General features: G+C 31.0%; 2 protein-coding genes and 1 long non-coding RNA gene across 6 annotated transcripts in view; 1 reads left to right on the top strand and 2 right to left on the bottom strand.

Annotated features, from left to right (window-relative positions):
* The first annotated feature begins 1082 nt into the window (after positions 1–1082).
* Positions 1083–9999, top strand: LOC129928107 (uncharacterized). Of its 2 annotated transcripts, XM_056040717.1 has the most exons (4): positions 1083–1368; positions 1493–1533; positions 5605–5656; positions 6625–9999. In XM_056040717.1, exons 2-4 carry the CDS (start codon positions 1519–1521, stop codon positions 7557–7559), a joined length of 1002 nt encoding a protein of 333 aa, XP_055896692.1. In that variant the 5' UTR covers positions 1083–1368; positions 1493–1518; the 3' UTR covers positions 7560–9999. The 2 variants fall into 2 exon arrangements, with proteins under 2 accessions (XP_055896692.1, XP_055896691.1); XM_056040716.1 differs by lacking the exon at positions 1083–1368 and having other exon boundaries at positions 1375–1533.
* Positions 10000–10529: 530 nt separating this feature from the next.
* On the bottom strand, positions 10530–12436 carry LOC129928108 (uncharacterized). The gene is made up of 3 exons (XR_008779722.1): positions 12151–12436; positions 11418–11528; positions 10530–11303 (listed from the first exon to the last, which is right to left on the bottom strand). It is a non-coding gene; the product is annotated as an uncharacterized LOC129928108 (long non-coding RNA).
* Positions 12437–14260: 1824 nt separating this feature from the next.
* Positions 14261–14942, bottom strand: part of LOC106065178 (uncharacterized) — a 41559-nt gene continuing 40877 nt past the window's right edge. For all 3 annotated transcript variants that reach the window (XM_056040713.1, XM_056040712.1, XM_056040715.1), the window contains exon 11: positions 14261–14356. In XM_056040713.1, coding sequence (XP_055896688.1) covers positions 14268–14356 — 89 coding nt within the window. In that variant the 3' untranslated portion in view covers positions 14261–14267. The remainder of the gene's footprint in view (positions 14357–14942) is intronic.

The raw sequence follows: 14942 nt of genomic DNA, 5'->3' as shown, positions 1-14942 counted from the left end.
CTTGAGAAGAACAAACAGAAAAGAGACATCGGATGCGTGAGAAGAACAAAGAGAAACGAGACATCGGAGGTGAGAGAAGAACAATGAAGAACTCCATAGTTAAATGGAGAGATGGTAAAAATTGCGGGCGTTTTTTTTCCAGCCTGCATGTGTGTGTCTTGGGACGTTATGAAGCGGGCCATCACAGTTCAACTTAACTCATTTAAATTTCACGGGCCGTTTTTTCGGAAGTGTCATAAAACAAAAAGGAAGACAGTTTCCATTATAAGTCTTAAAGCGACTCTGTCTTCCGTCTCAATTTAATAATTGTAAGTACCAAGTGACGAGCCTCCTAGATTGAATACTTTGGGAAAGATAGTTACCCAAATTCATTTTGGAAACTTTTTGTAATGACGACAATGATCGAGCAAAACGAACTACCCATCGGAAGAGTTGCTTTCATGTTCTGTTCGTTCTGTATATGAGTGTATTTATGTCCGGCTCTATGTCTGTAAGTAGCAATTGCAAATCTCACTGCACAGGATGAATGGAATAGAAATTAGGTTCCCTTCCTCTAGCAACTGATATGGAGCATTTCCTCAAAACACTCTGAGCAAGCTATAAGCATGAAAATTGCGCTATAAAATGGGTCTTCAAGTACCGGTATTAAAATGCAATTCATAAAAATTAGTCGCTTTTAATTTGTACTTTGGCAAAGTCACAACAAATAGATTCTAATTTCTCTTCCAAAATGTACTAATCTATGTTTTTTTTCTCTACCTTTATTTTATTCTAGATATGGAAATGTATACAACCATTGCAATTTTGATTCTATTAATCTATTGTTTTGCGTGATTTACAAATTGTTTAAACCTTAATTGCCGAGAGCCTTGAAGATGGCTTTTGTTTTGTTGACAAGGTTAATGGAGCTTACAATAAGTTGGTGCGCGAATGTTTAATTAGGCCAATTGATTCAATTAAACTTGTTCATGTTTTAGTGTACTGCTGTAAACCTGGGACGTGGTCTAGTATTTTTCTTTCCTTTCTTGCTGTAGGCCTAGTGACGTAAGCGGTGTCAAGTTTTTATTTCCTTTGACGTCATTTGATACCCCTTTATTCGCAAAAAAAGATGTCTAGCCAAAATTAATTTTACGATAATGAGACATGTTTCATCTAAATAATGGTTGACCTCGAATTTTGGCAATGCCTATGTATATATTTAAGAATTACTTCGTTAAGAGTATAGGATTGCCATTGCGTTCTGTTTAATAATGAACATTTTTTGTTCACATCAACTATAAACAAGGATGTGGACTAGCTTTTTTTGTGTGTGTATAGTTATTTTTAGGGTATATGTCCACTTATAATTGCAGAAGGATTTTTGTTTAAGTAAGCTAATGTGTTTTCTTAAATATTGTATCTTGTCCTTGCGCATTATAAGACTGGTAAAGTTAGCTAGATCGTCAAACGACATGCACAACCATTAACTGTTTTATGTCTTATGCAATTTAAGTTGATGCCTAGAAGACAGGATACATTATGTACAGGATAAAGGTAAATACTTTTTTTTATGATTAAAGTATATATATATATATTTTAGTCAAACTATTAAGTTAACCATTATTCTAGTCACGTAAAAGGAGAAAATATTTAAGTTAGGAATTTCAAATTTTAGTCAAAACTCTGAAAAAAATCATAATCCTACTTTGTACACTGGCAGTGTACGTTTTTCAAAAACTTATGTAAAAAAAACTATTAAAGTTTTTTCTATTTTTTCTTTTGTTTTCGTTTAAGAACATGTTTGTCTACATTTTGCCATGTGCTGTTTGACTTTTAGTATTGCGTTTTATTATTTTATTGCGCTTGAAAGTGACAACATTGTCAAAAATTGAAAAAAAATGAAACCTGTTCGGAAAATGTAAGTAATAACACATTTATATAAATATTTTCAAATAAAACTAATTGATTTAGAAACATAAAGTATCCTAGTATTATAATTAATTCATAGATTTAACATTTATAGCATGGTCTTTTTAAATTTTAACATTTTGTAATGTACACTCCCAGTGTACATGGCAGGATATGCCAGTGTAGGAATCAATGACTCATATATGAATCGAAATAAATCAAGACTTTATTTAGAACATAGATTTGTTTGTTTTAATCAATATTATCATATATTATTGCTATACATAAGATATCCCTTATAATTGCAAATTATAGAACTAATAATGATGATTATAGGGTTATTATTTGAAAACATATAAACAATAATATAATAATTCCTTTTATATATTTTGTTTTCTTTTGTTTTATTTTACTTCAAACAGTTCTCCTAGGCTATAGTATTTTAACTGACTACTTAGAAAAATATTTGTCCCATTAGCAAATTATAATCCTATTGATGTATGGTTATTTGAAAAAAAATTATAATAATAATTATAGATATTTATAAAAAATTTTTAGGGTCTCAAGTAAATATTAACAGTTCACAATGTCATCATTAAAAATCAAGATGAGAACCTGATATCTAATAGTAAATAAATGAATTAGACAAAAGCATGATTGAGTTTCAATGACATTAGAATCTTATAATTTGTTATTAGGTCCTTGTGTTATATCATAACATAATATGTTTACCTCTAAGACACCGTTATTTATTATGTATACATATTTTTACAATTTAGTCACAATTTAGTATAGCTAATTAGCAGAGCTAACATCACAAGGGAATTGAGTCTATAGACTTTATCAAAGCTAACAAACTTGAAAATGCCAAAACTATGACTGCGACCCAATGAAAAGAATTCGAAAAAAATGGAATTTATTATTATTACATAACTGATAAGCATATGAATTATTATGAATATACGAATATACGAACATATAAAGTATGTTTGGTTCAACCGCACTTCAAATATTAAAATCTTTGCTTATGGACATGATATTTGAATATCTCACTATTGTATTATTATTTGTTGTAAAAAATATAGCTGGATAGTACTGGTTAGTACCATATAATGTTGTACATTGGATGCCTATTTTTTTTACTATATTGTTATAATTTTTTAGTAAAAAAAGCATTAAAATATACTTTTTTTTTGCATTAAAATGCTTATTTGTATGTTTTTCAATGTTATTAACTAATCTGTTTTCACTTTAAGATTGTAAAAAAAAAATATTATTTTTTTTATATAATGTTCCTCACGGGGCCACTTGCTGCTACGTACACTTGCCAGTGTACATCTCACAGAATCGTTACTACATGGAATTTTTCAAAAATTCTTTTTGCAGTGTCTTAGTTTGACCAATAGAAATTGATATTTAATAGAAAATTTATATTTAATGCAGTAATAAAGTTTTGGTAGTTAATGGGTTAATTTTAACCATTAGTAACTGTAATCGTATAGAAACTATCCATGAGTTCAGCAGACTTCAAAAGAGTACTTAGCTTGATGTGTAGACGATTGCACAGACTTAGGTCATATTCAGCACATACGTTAGTAACCTCTTAGCAGGACACACGCTCACGGATGTGGAAGAAATATAAAACTAACTGAAGTGTCGGTATATTTTAAGTGTTTTTTTACCGGCCCCATTTAGTGGCAAGCCGCTATTAGTTTTGTGTAGTCTCTCTTCAAATAGTTCTGTACATCCGTACGAAATAGATGGTTTTATTTAATGAACGGAGAATATAATAAGCTTTTTATGAAAAAGGCAGTGTTTGTAGAGAAGAGATCTAGATCTATACATTGTCCTTGATAAACACAACGTTGGACTAATAAAAGATCTAGACCTATAGCCTACAATGTCTTTAAATAAACACATCCTAGGACAAATAATCGATCTAGATCTAGACATCGTTCTTAAAAAAACATATCGTAGGACAAATAATAGATCTACTTGCTTTATTAGTTTGTAATAACAAAACCATCTTAATTTCTCATACAAATGCAAAATAAAAGAATATTACACAATGTAGCGATAGAGACGATTGCAAGGCGTGCGGATAGAAGAATCACTTGTTGGTACCCTCAGTAGTTGAGGACCTACAGTAATTCTATTTCCCGAATTTCACATTTTAAACAGCATTGAAACTTTATTCAACATTTATAACATATCGGGTACTAGACATATATTACCCGCGGCCAGCGGGTCTTAATTTGAGTAACACTGTCGATAAAGTCACTGAGAGTGTTTTGGAAACAATAAAACGAAATGCGTAAATTAAAAAAAAAAAGTATGAATGCAGCTATCAAAATAGTTAATCGACCTAAATCTATTTTGTAATAAAAAAATCTGCTTGTAGGTCTATATATATTTAGATCTAAATCTAGAGTCTACATATATTATAATAGATGAACACCAACTATTATAAGAGTGAATTTAATGGCTCAAGAAGCAAATTAATTATTGTATGTTAGTAAATGTGATATCCCCCATATAGAGCCTCATGTAGCCTGTTTAATCATAGAATGTGTACATAGCGGTGTGCACGACACAGGAATGAGACTATTAAAATGCATGTCAACATATGGAACCTATAGCGAAAAAAAAAATGCTTTAGAAACACAAAATTAGAGAGTTAATTTGATTAAAATATGAAATGAATGAACTTTATATTGTTTTTTAATGTGTTAAAGTATAAAGTAGATATTTCCTCTTTGAATTAGATCTAGAATTAGAGTTAGATCTAGACTGTCTAGAGTCTAGACTTAGATGTCGGCTTCGATAGATGAATGGGATTATAAAGTACGTCAGGACTTCTAAATTCGCAGATATAAGGATAGACTATATTTTGTAATTTTCATGTGTCAAAGTAAAAATCTATCTGTACAAAGTGTAGTTCTTAAAATTAGATCTAGATCCTTTCGATCTTTTCTCGTGTAAACATGATAAACATGGCCTAGATTTATAAGATACTAATACTTTCATAGAGTTGGGCAATTTTTTTTTTTTTTGAGGGTCTTAAGCTTGTTTTAGGGCTGCTTAACATATGTTGCGGTTCCAGTTAGCATCCAAGCAACATTTCTGCCAAGGTTTATCAAGATTGTTGAAACGGTTTTGATTTCATATACATACACACATGCATACATAAATACATAAATACACACACACATACATACGCCTTACTTCTATTTTATAGTATAGATTATGGTTAAATCATGATCCTATAATAAAGCTATTATGAAACCTGAATTGCCTGACTTATTCATCGCTGGCTTTTATAACTATTGACGTATCAAAAGGAAAGTGCTCCCCACAGATCCCCCAGCAGATAGCTGGTCCTAATCGGCACATTTCACCACATGCTATATATATATATATATATATATATATATATATATATATATATATATATATATATATATATATATATATAGAGAGAGAGAGAGAGAGAGAGAGAGAGAGAGATAGAGAGAGAGAGAGAGAGAGATAGAGACAGAGAGATAGAGATAGAGATAGATAGATAGATAGATAGAGATAGAGATAGATAGATAGATAGATAGATAGATAGATAGATAGATAGATAGATAGATAGATAGATAGATAGATAGATAGATAGATAGATAGATAGATAGATAGATAGTAATTTTTTATTATTTATTTGTTTGTCTTTTAAAGAACTCGTTGCTTTGTGTTGGCTGCTCTGATAACGAAAGTGACTTTGTGAAAGGTAAATGTAAAAGTATAAATAAAAAAATAATTTAATTAAAAAACAAACAAATTTAAAACAGCAAAAAATAACTTGATTATTTTGAGTGACACTGCATTTGCTATTTTGAATCAATCATGTGATTAATCATATGGGGTAAGTGTTTTATGCTGCATTTTCTAAAGCAATTTGAAAATAAAGGTCTGTCGAATGGAAGTCTAGCATGTTTAGCCACTGAGCTATTCAAATACTTATAAAAATATAAGGTTATATTACACTTTTTTAACGAACGACCTAGTCCTCTGCAGTGTTAATAATCTCCTTGTTATTATTTTTATGGGTCACCCATCTTCAGTTTAGAACATTTTTTTTTATATAATATAATTAATGACGACAAAATATCTTTTAGTGCTACAAAAATTAAAAATCATAAAAATTAGTATAAGTTGTTTTTTTTTTTTGTTTGTTTTTTTGGGTGGGATGTTGTTTTAATAAATCCTGAACTGAATAATTGTGCAAAGTTTTAACTCTTGAATGATCATTGGGAAAATAACTTGATAAAGCAATGTATTATTAGTAGTAATTATAATCCATAATAAAACTTGCTTTTTTTGTGTTTCTTAATTTGATATCATTACAATGTATCGTAATTAAAATCTGTGATTACCTAACTTAAGCCTTGAACAAATAAGTCATTTTTACGATCAAAATCGCAGACAATATTTAGAATGTCTAGATCTACAACTATGCTTCTATCAAAAATTAAAAATCATAAAAATTAGTATAAGTTGTTGGTTTTTTTTTTTTTTTTTGGGGGGGGGGGATGTTTTAATAAACTCTAATGGCTTGCTAAGGATGTGCTTGAATGCTCAAGGAACATCTAAAACAAACTTCATAGTTCAGGTGTAAGCGATATATATATTACGTTCAAATTTGTTTAGTTTTTTATTCTATGTTGAGTCTTTCATTGATTCGTTTTATTTTGTCAGGAACACACGAGACATTGGTCTTAGATAATGGTGAAGCAGATCTTCACAAACATATTACTGTATGCCGAAAGAATCCCGGTCACAGAGACTTCATACCGCTTGATAATTTTTCGTTGGAACTTCTTCCTAAGGCCCATCAGTGCCATGAGCTTTTTAAATTGATCAGCGCTGTGGCTAGTCTCACCGTGAGAGTGGATGTTCGCATGGTCAGCCCTAATAGACCTCAATTTTGGCCATATTCAGAAGTAACGTATCCATTTTATGACATGAGAGGCAAATCCAACTTAAGATTTGGAAGTGCGAAAGTTAGAAGTGTTACAAAAGTGGTACGTGCTTACAACGGCGAATCCAACCTACGGTGCCCTTGTCAAAGATGTCAAGGCTCAGAGTCTCCCAGTGATGTGTGGTGGGAGATTGAAGTCATTTCAGCAAGCCATGTTGTTTTCGATGACATCGAAGCTAGTTACACTTCTCTGAGGCTGTTCTATGATAATCAGCACAGTCAATACCTAACTCTTAACAAAGTCAATATGGATTCATCTAGTCTTCCTAATGATTGGTGCAGGTTGGTCAGTGTTACATGCGACTCAGGCTTGGTTAAACAACTTACCGCAAGCTTAGAACTCTACTTTGAACAGTGGAAAAAAGTGCATGAAAAGTACCAGAGATCTCGGGATAAGGACAAATTGACATTTGTCGTGTCGCACCCTCACGGGTGTCCCAAACAGATCAGCATTGGAAAGTGGACAGGGAAATATAAAGAGAGTATGAAAAAGTATCTGAATAAATTTACATACAATGCAAGCACCTGCCCAGGAAGTAGTGGGGCACCAGTACATTGCGTTGGATACACGGGCTGGTGGTTTTGTCAGCAGGTACATAGTGGTACGCTAAACACTGGGCTCAATTACTGCGGGTATGGGCTAGTTGTGTAAAGAATAGGCCGTTGTTAGTTTTCTTTTGCTATAAAAAATGTCAGGTCCAAATTGTTATTTTTCCCTTGCAGGTTTAACGGTTATGCAATGGTGTTAGTTGTAGGCTATTTTTAGTGGTCAGACAAAAAAAATAGCACATCGGCATGGTTAGTCAAGTATGTATTTTACACTATAAAATAGTTATACAGGTCAAATTGTTTCTTAAAACTCCAAAAGCTTTATTTCTATTTAATTGGTTACTAGATCTAATTTTTAAACTTTACCGGTATAAGTAATTAACATTGTCCATTATATAATAAGTTAATATAATTTAAAAAAAAGAGTACCATTCTTTTCTAAAGGTTTTAATTGAAGACAAAAATACAAGTACACATAGATCTATTTATTTAGATATCTTTTTTTATTTTATTGTGCATTAACGTTTATGTAAGAAACATATTCCTTAGTACCGGTACTGAGATTTTGTAATGGATAAATATTTCTAGTTCAACCCTGCCCCCACCCCCAAAGCAAAACAAAATTATGAAAAGATTTTTATAGTTTAATTATTTTCCTTTAGTTTAGTTTAACTATATTTTGAAATTCATGACAAACTCTTAGTTTAACTACTTTATTTTAGTTGAAAACTAGTTTTAGTTTAACTTTTAAAAGTTAGTTTAGTTCCCATCACTAACCGCGGTCAACTGTCTTATTTATCTGCTGACAGCTACTTTAATTAATCTTAATTAATCTTTATAGCACCTCTGTATTGCCTTATTCCCTTAAGCTCGCCAAAGAAGAAAGTTTTTGGCATGTGGTCTTCTTCCAACACGAGCTCGACTCTCGGTTTGAGCTAAAGAAAAATGTAATTATTTTTAATATATATTTTATTTTTATAAATGTATTTTTTAAATGTTTTTCTTTTTTTAATCTTACTTAGATATTATTTTATTAATATTTTTTTAGTCAAAAGGGTTCGTGATGGTTAAGTGGTTAAGCGCTTGTCTTTCGAACCTATGATCGTGGGTTCAAATTTCGGTGAAGACTGATTTAGAATTTCGGGATTTTGAGGGCTCCCCTGAGTCGACTCAACTCTAAGGGGTACCGAATTAGGAAAATATGTAAAGGCAGTTGGTCATTGTGCTGGCCACATGACACCCTGATCATTAACTGTTGTCCAAAGATCTAGATGACCTTATCACCATCTGCCCTATAGATCGCTACGTCTAAAAGTGGAACTTTCATCTAGTCAAAATGCAAATTTAAAATAAAAAGTTTGCCAAAATTACCTTTCTATTTGGTTTCTCTCTCTTCAGAACATAAACATATTTATATTTCTGCTTCACTCTCTTTTTCATTAATCCTAAAGAGATCTAAGTTTTCATGGTGAAGTGATCAGTCTACACACGGGAATACAGCTTGAGATATAGATTCTAGTCTGAATTAAAAGCATGTAACATTTAAATGCCCTTTATATAAATATAAATGTACACATTGAGGGTCATGTGACATTCATGTTGGTCATGTGACTTCTTTAGTTGGTCTAACTTTTGTTTCCTATAAAAATTCCCAGATGTTTTGTTGAACGAATAGATTTACACCAGCGCGCGAAGCCATCAACATTTATATACAATGTAACGTTTAAGTGTTATTTCGTGGGTCTAAATCTAGTTTAAGCCAATGTGGGGCACACAAACAATGAGACTAGCGACCTTGTCCATTCTTTTGTTTTCCCTTTTTTTGTTGGCGCGACTTGCGCTGACAGGAAGTGTTCCCACAAGACTTTCACCAATCTGTGTAGTGGTACGACGTACACCTCCACTCTTATTTGGAAGAGAGATAGTAGATTTGTCTTTTTATTTAATTAAGCAGCAATTTTATACCGATATGTAAGAAAAGAAATGATTGTATTTAAAGAGATCAGTGTATGAAAAGAAATGTATACAAATCAAACGATAAAACTCAAATGCTTTTTAAAAACACAATCTTATAAAATCATCAGAAGAATACAAAGATATGCGTCTCGTTCTGTAATGACTTTAGATCAAGGAATGTGTTGTGTCTACATTTAGATCATGGAATGTGTTGTGTCTACATTTAAATCATGGAATGTGTTGTGTCTACATTTAAATCATGGAATGTGTTGTGTCTACATTTAAATCATGGAATGTGTTGTGTCTACATTTAAATCATGGAATGTGTTGTTTCTAAATCTGCCTGTAGATCCAGTGTGTAAACAAAGTTGTAAATCTTTAAGATACACGACAAGATAAACATATTTAGACTTGTAGGGCGTAAAACAAAATATTATTTCTTGTCCATCTACATTTTTTGTTCTACATTGCTCAATTGATCATTGACGCAACCTTGTATTTATTTGTACATTTTATTTTATTTCTTTTATCTCGGCCGATCGCATTCTTGTCATTCTAACGCATTGACATTAAGCTTAGAAAAGAGTAGTTAAGGGGAGGTACACCTAAAAAAATTATTTTCTTTAATATTGATCAGAAACTTATCAAAACTGGTTGGTTGGTACAGTAACTCACCCTGATAAAAAAAACCTTAGAAAATTGTGTGTCACTTTTGTGGTTGCCATGGTAACGGCCGCCATCTTGTTTTTTGTATATGATTTTTAAAATGCTTTTCCTTTCTTAATAATCAATAAAAAAGACTCAAACTTTTTTATTTTGAAGAAGGAAACATGACTCTATAATGTGACATCTCAATTTTTATTACAATTCTATTTGTTTTCACAAGATTTAGAAGTAAAATAAGTGGTATAGTTTTTTACAAAAAAAACTTTTTTTTAGAGATGTCAAAGACAATAAAATGAACATCATGAATTTAAAAAAAAACCGCTGGATGTCACGTTAAAGTACTAACATATATCTTTAAGTGTTTCAAATTTTATGCAAATATCTTAAATGGTTACAAAGTAATAGCAATTTTAGTTTTGGTATTTTTGGAAAAATAAGAATCTAAGAAAAATTGATTTAAAACTAAAATTTATTTGTCAAACTATGTAAAATCACTATATTTGAATAAATAACACTGCACACTTTGATAACTAAATATAGTCTTATAATGTAAAAAATTTGACATCATTTCATCAATAAGTTTTTAAGTTATAGTACTTTTAAGATGATCATATAAGTCGATAGCAATATGAGAAAAATAGCTAAAAATTCAAAATGTAAACAATGGATTTAAAACTTTCCAGAATATTAACAAACTCCTTTTGCTTCTATCAACTGAAATTCTATGTGTGCTTTAGCATCTTTTCTCAACAACAGTAATCTTTTTATAACTTTTTAAAATTGCATTTCTTAAGATTTTCTGAAAGCTTGATAATCTAAGTGGATGGTTTTTCTTGCTGGCCTAATAATTGAAAAAAAGTTTTAATTACACTGACAAAAGAAAAATTTACATTAAGTTGTCCCACAGCAGCTAAAATAGAACAGTTTTCTTTTTCTGGATTAGTAAATCTAGATTTTGGTCCAAAAGTTTCTAGTTCATGAGCGAATCGACGTAATCGTATTTTGAGTTTCCCCAAATTTACATCGTTGTATAATTTGCTTGTTCTGATAGCCTTTGGTAAATTGAGTAGCACTGTTCTTAAGTTACTTTTATATCTTCAAAAGGTTAAATCCCACACACTCTGTTAAAAGATTTGGATAACACTGTGGTGTATCGCAGTTAAACTCGTTGATGAATATCTTCCAGAATATTTCAGCGGAATGCGTCGCCACCATTGCTTGAATCCTAAAAAATAGAGAACAAAAAAGTATAAGAAAAATAATTAAGTAAACATCAAGTGGCAACAACATAATTATTCTAAATAAATAAGGTTTTAAAACAAGAAACAAAAAAACTAACCTTTATAGAATAGATCTAGTTGATATCACAATTAACTTGGTGAGATTCAAACCAATCTTTGTATTATGTTGGAGGCAGGGATTTCATTCTGCTACCAGTAGTACTTCAAACCTGACAAAAGATTGATATATGGTGATAATCAATTGTATAGAATATGTAGGGCACAGGTAACAAATATTGTCATTAATTAGTAGCTTCTGATGTCTAGATCTAGGTTCCATGTTAATAAAAAAGCAAAATGTCATGTCTACGTACAGTCAGTTGGATTATCATTAATATAGATTTGAATCTTATAATAGTATAAAGTCCATGTCAAAACTAGGTTGCACACTCAGACACTATCTATTCAATACATATATACATCTACATCTAACATTGAAAGCTGTTTAAAATTGAAGTGTTTGAGTAGGAGGAGTCTATTTACTATTACTATTTACATTGACATGATTTGAATTATATCTTCTAGACGTCTAGATCTACTAATCTAGAATTAGATCTAGTGTTTATATGAGCTTCAATACGCTGTTCCTTTCTTTTATCTTCATCTTGGCACAGAATAATCTATGCATCTAGTAGATCTAGTCCTAGATAATGATCTAGATCTATATTTAGTAGTGGATCTAGATCTAGACCTAGATGGATTCAATATATGACCACTAGTTAGTGTAGATCTAGAGTAATGTAGACAAGACTCGTAGATCTAGAATCACGAAATCCTATTTATTATACTCACATGATGAAGATTTCCGAATAGCAAGAATAAAACATACAAAAACGTTTATTTTATGATACTGAAACTGTTTTGTTTGCAACGAGAAAACGGCAGCATGTTTGTTTTTCTATTTTCGATAAGCTGACGTATACACAGTCACTAGGGGTATTCCGGTAAGCAACCAATCAGCGTTCAGTATTTATGAGTGGGCTATAATTATACGAAAAACTTACCAAATAGAGTACGCAAGTTTCTAAATTTAGCTAAAAACTTCTTATAATAGATTAGGAAGTGTTGCCAAATTTTAAAAGTGCTTTTAAAGCCGAACAATTTGATACCAAATATGACCAGAGTATTTGCTATGCAAAAGAGTTATTATAGGCGTAACTATGGGGGATTTTTACGTTTTTCAATCAAATCTTGATTAATAAGCACCCTAAAAATGAAAAAAAGTATAATTTAAAGCAATATTTCAGAAAATTGAACATTCTATTCTAGTAAATAAATGGATAAGCTATCTAAATACGTTTAAATCTAAAAATCCATTTTTGGGTCCAAAATGACTATTTTCAAAGGTAATCCTCCCCTTAATTATCTCCCCTTGTCCTTTTTCTTACACAAAAGTTGCGCTCCTTAAACGGGCAATCTTTGCCTTTCTATTTCATGTCATTGTTCAGAGCCGAAGGTCATATGAAAACAAAGGCATCATGGTCGCTGACCACTATCCATTGTTCTAGCTCATGTGTAATTGAGATTGTTATCTCCCTTGCTTGGCTTTTATATTTTTGCATTGTTACTATTAGCAATCTCTTTAAGCAATTTTATTTTGTCATCATCTCCCCATTGTACTCAAAAGCAATTTTCTATTTTTAATGTTTACATGTTTGTTTAGTTACAAAACCCCATGTGGTCGTCCACTGATTTATTTTCTTAGAATGCTATTTTAGGTAACATTGTAACGCCCCACATTTGTCCATTTCGCTTTCTCTTCGTTTTCTGCCTTACTGTATTATTACACTTAAACAGATGTAATGGAAATGTGAACCAGAACCAAATCACAATGTAACCATAACGAATACCAATGCGTTTATTACTAAAAAAAAATCCTTTAGCTTATTGTTTGCTTTTATTAGTTAACAAACTGGGGTGTATTAAATCTGTTATGTACTTTGCTTTTAGATTTCTTTGCATTGGAATATCTGTAGAAAAGAAAGAGTAAAATGTGACATGTCAGAATGTAATGCTTTGATAACTTGTACACTAGGATCTAGATATAAATCAAGGGCTGACAAATTTAGACTTGATAAGTTACGTATTTGCTAAAAACCTCGTACGAAATTGTACTCAACGAATCACAGTATTCTCTACATCATGTAGTTAGATTACTCTCTCTCTCTCTCTCTCTCTCTAATATATATATACAGGGCTTTTTGTGACGGTACGTACCGGCACCATTTTGAATGTGGGGAAAAATTACAACTTTTCTTATATTTTAACGTATATTATTTATTTTGTAGTAGTTAAAAGTTAGACAATCAATCATATATATATATATATATATATATATATATATATATATATATATATATAATATAATAATAATAATAACGTCATTTCTGTACTTAAAATGTGAGCCACAGTGTACGTAGCTTTATCACCGACTCATTTTCTTGTCTCTTTTAGGAAACTATTTTCCCAAGGATCCGCCAATCTCTAGGCGTAGTTTGACAATATTTTATTTAAAATGCAGCCTTACTTATTTTATAATGACGATTTTATGTTTCTGTTTTATTAAAAAATCACATTTTATTTATTAAAAAAAAAATACAATGGCTTGTAATCATGTTCCACAGTAAGTAAAGATCCGTTCACTTTTGCTTGTAGATACTACATTCAGAGTCACATTTCAGAATGACTCAATTAGTAAAAGTCACGCTCACTAATGCATCAGAGAAAACATGATGGTCACAACGTAGATAAAGATATAATTTTTAAACATAAAATCAATCAGGCATGTGTACGACAGAGTTTTATTGTGTTATGTATAAATTCGTTACTTTGTTACTTAACATCTTATTTACAAAAAGCCGCTTACCTTTCCTGTCTGAATTGATATTAGAATTTAAAGGTCCTTTAATCTAGTCACAGTAGAAAGTCAGAAATAAATTATCTTTCTTGAATTGTGTAACATTTTTATCTCCAATGAAGTTAAACTTTCTTAAAATAGCTGTGGGAAAAAAGTGGAGATGATTGATTTCTGTCAGTATACTAAATCTAATAAGTCATACAAAGCGATTTTAAAATCTAAACTTCACCCAATTGTGGGAGTTACTCATTTAAGTTGAAAACAGGACAGAAATCCCATCAACGGCATTAACAAATTTAATTCGTCAACTTTTAAACCAATTTATAGAACACGCACTAGCTAAAATACATTTTTACAAAGCTTATACAGACTCACTCCATTCGTTTGTCTTGTAAAATGTTTGTACACGTTATTTCTCCCCACCCAATCTCGGGTTAAGCCGACATTTTGAAAAATTATTTTAATTAACTGACAAAACAAGAATCAATAGCAATAAAAGTAACCAAATAGTAATTAACTATTGGTAATTAAGTATTCTGTTTGTATTGAACAATAAAAGAAATCGCCATTGACAGGTGTGGTAGCATTAGTTGAATTAGTTCCCTTTAGGAATCTTAAAACCTGAATGAACTTTTTTAAAATGCATAAAAAAAATATCATGTAAGCATTTACCAAGATACTCCCTTCTTCTATCCCTCTTGCACAACTGGTCCAGACAAGTGATAGG

This window comes from Biomphalaria glabrata, chromosome 9 (genome assembly GCF_947242115.1).
Source record: "Biomphalaria glabrata chromosome 9, xgBioGlab47.1, whole genome shotgun sequence".
Taxonomy (NCBI): Eukaryota; Metazoa; Mollusca; class Gastropoda; family Planorbidae; genus Biomphalaria; species Biomphalaria glabrata.
The sequence above is the reverse complement of the archived record's forward strand: the minus strand, read 5'-3'. Positions and strand labels throughout refer to the sequence as shown.

Bases quoted from the DNA above. Each gene is read 5' to 3' on its own strand.
- LOC129928107 (XM_056040717.1), top strand. The intron at 5,657-6,624 runs GTAAATGTAAAA...TTATTTTGTCAG, and splicing joins CGAAAGTGACTTTGTGAAAG to GAACACACGAGACATTGGTC.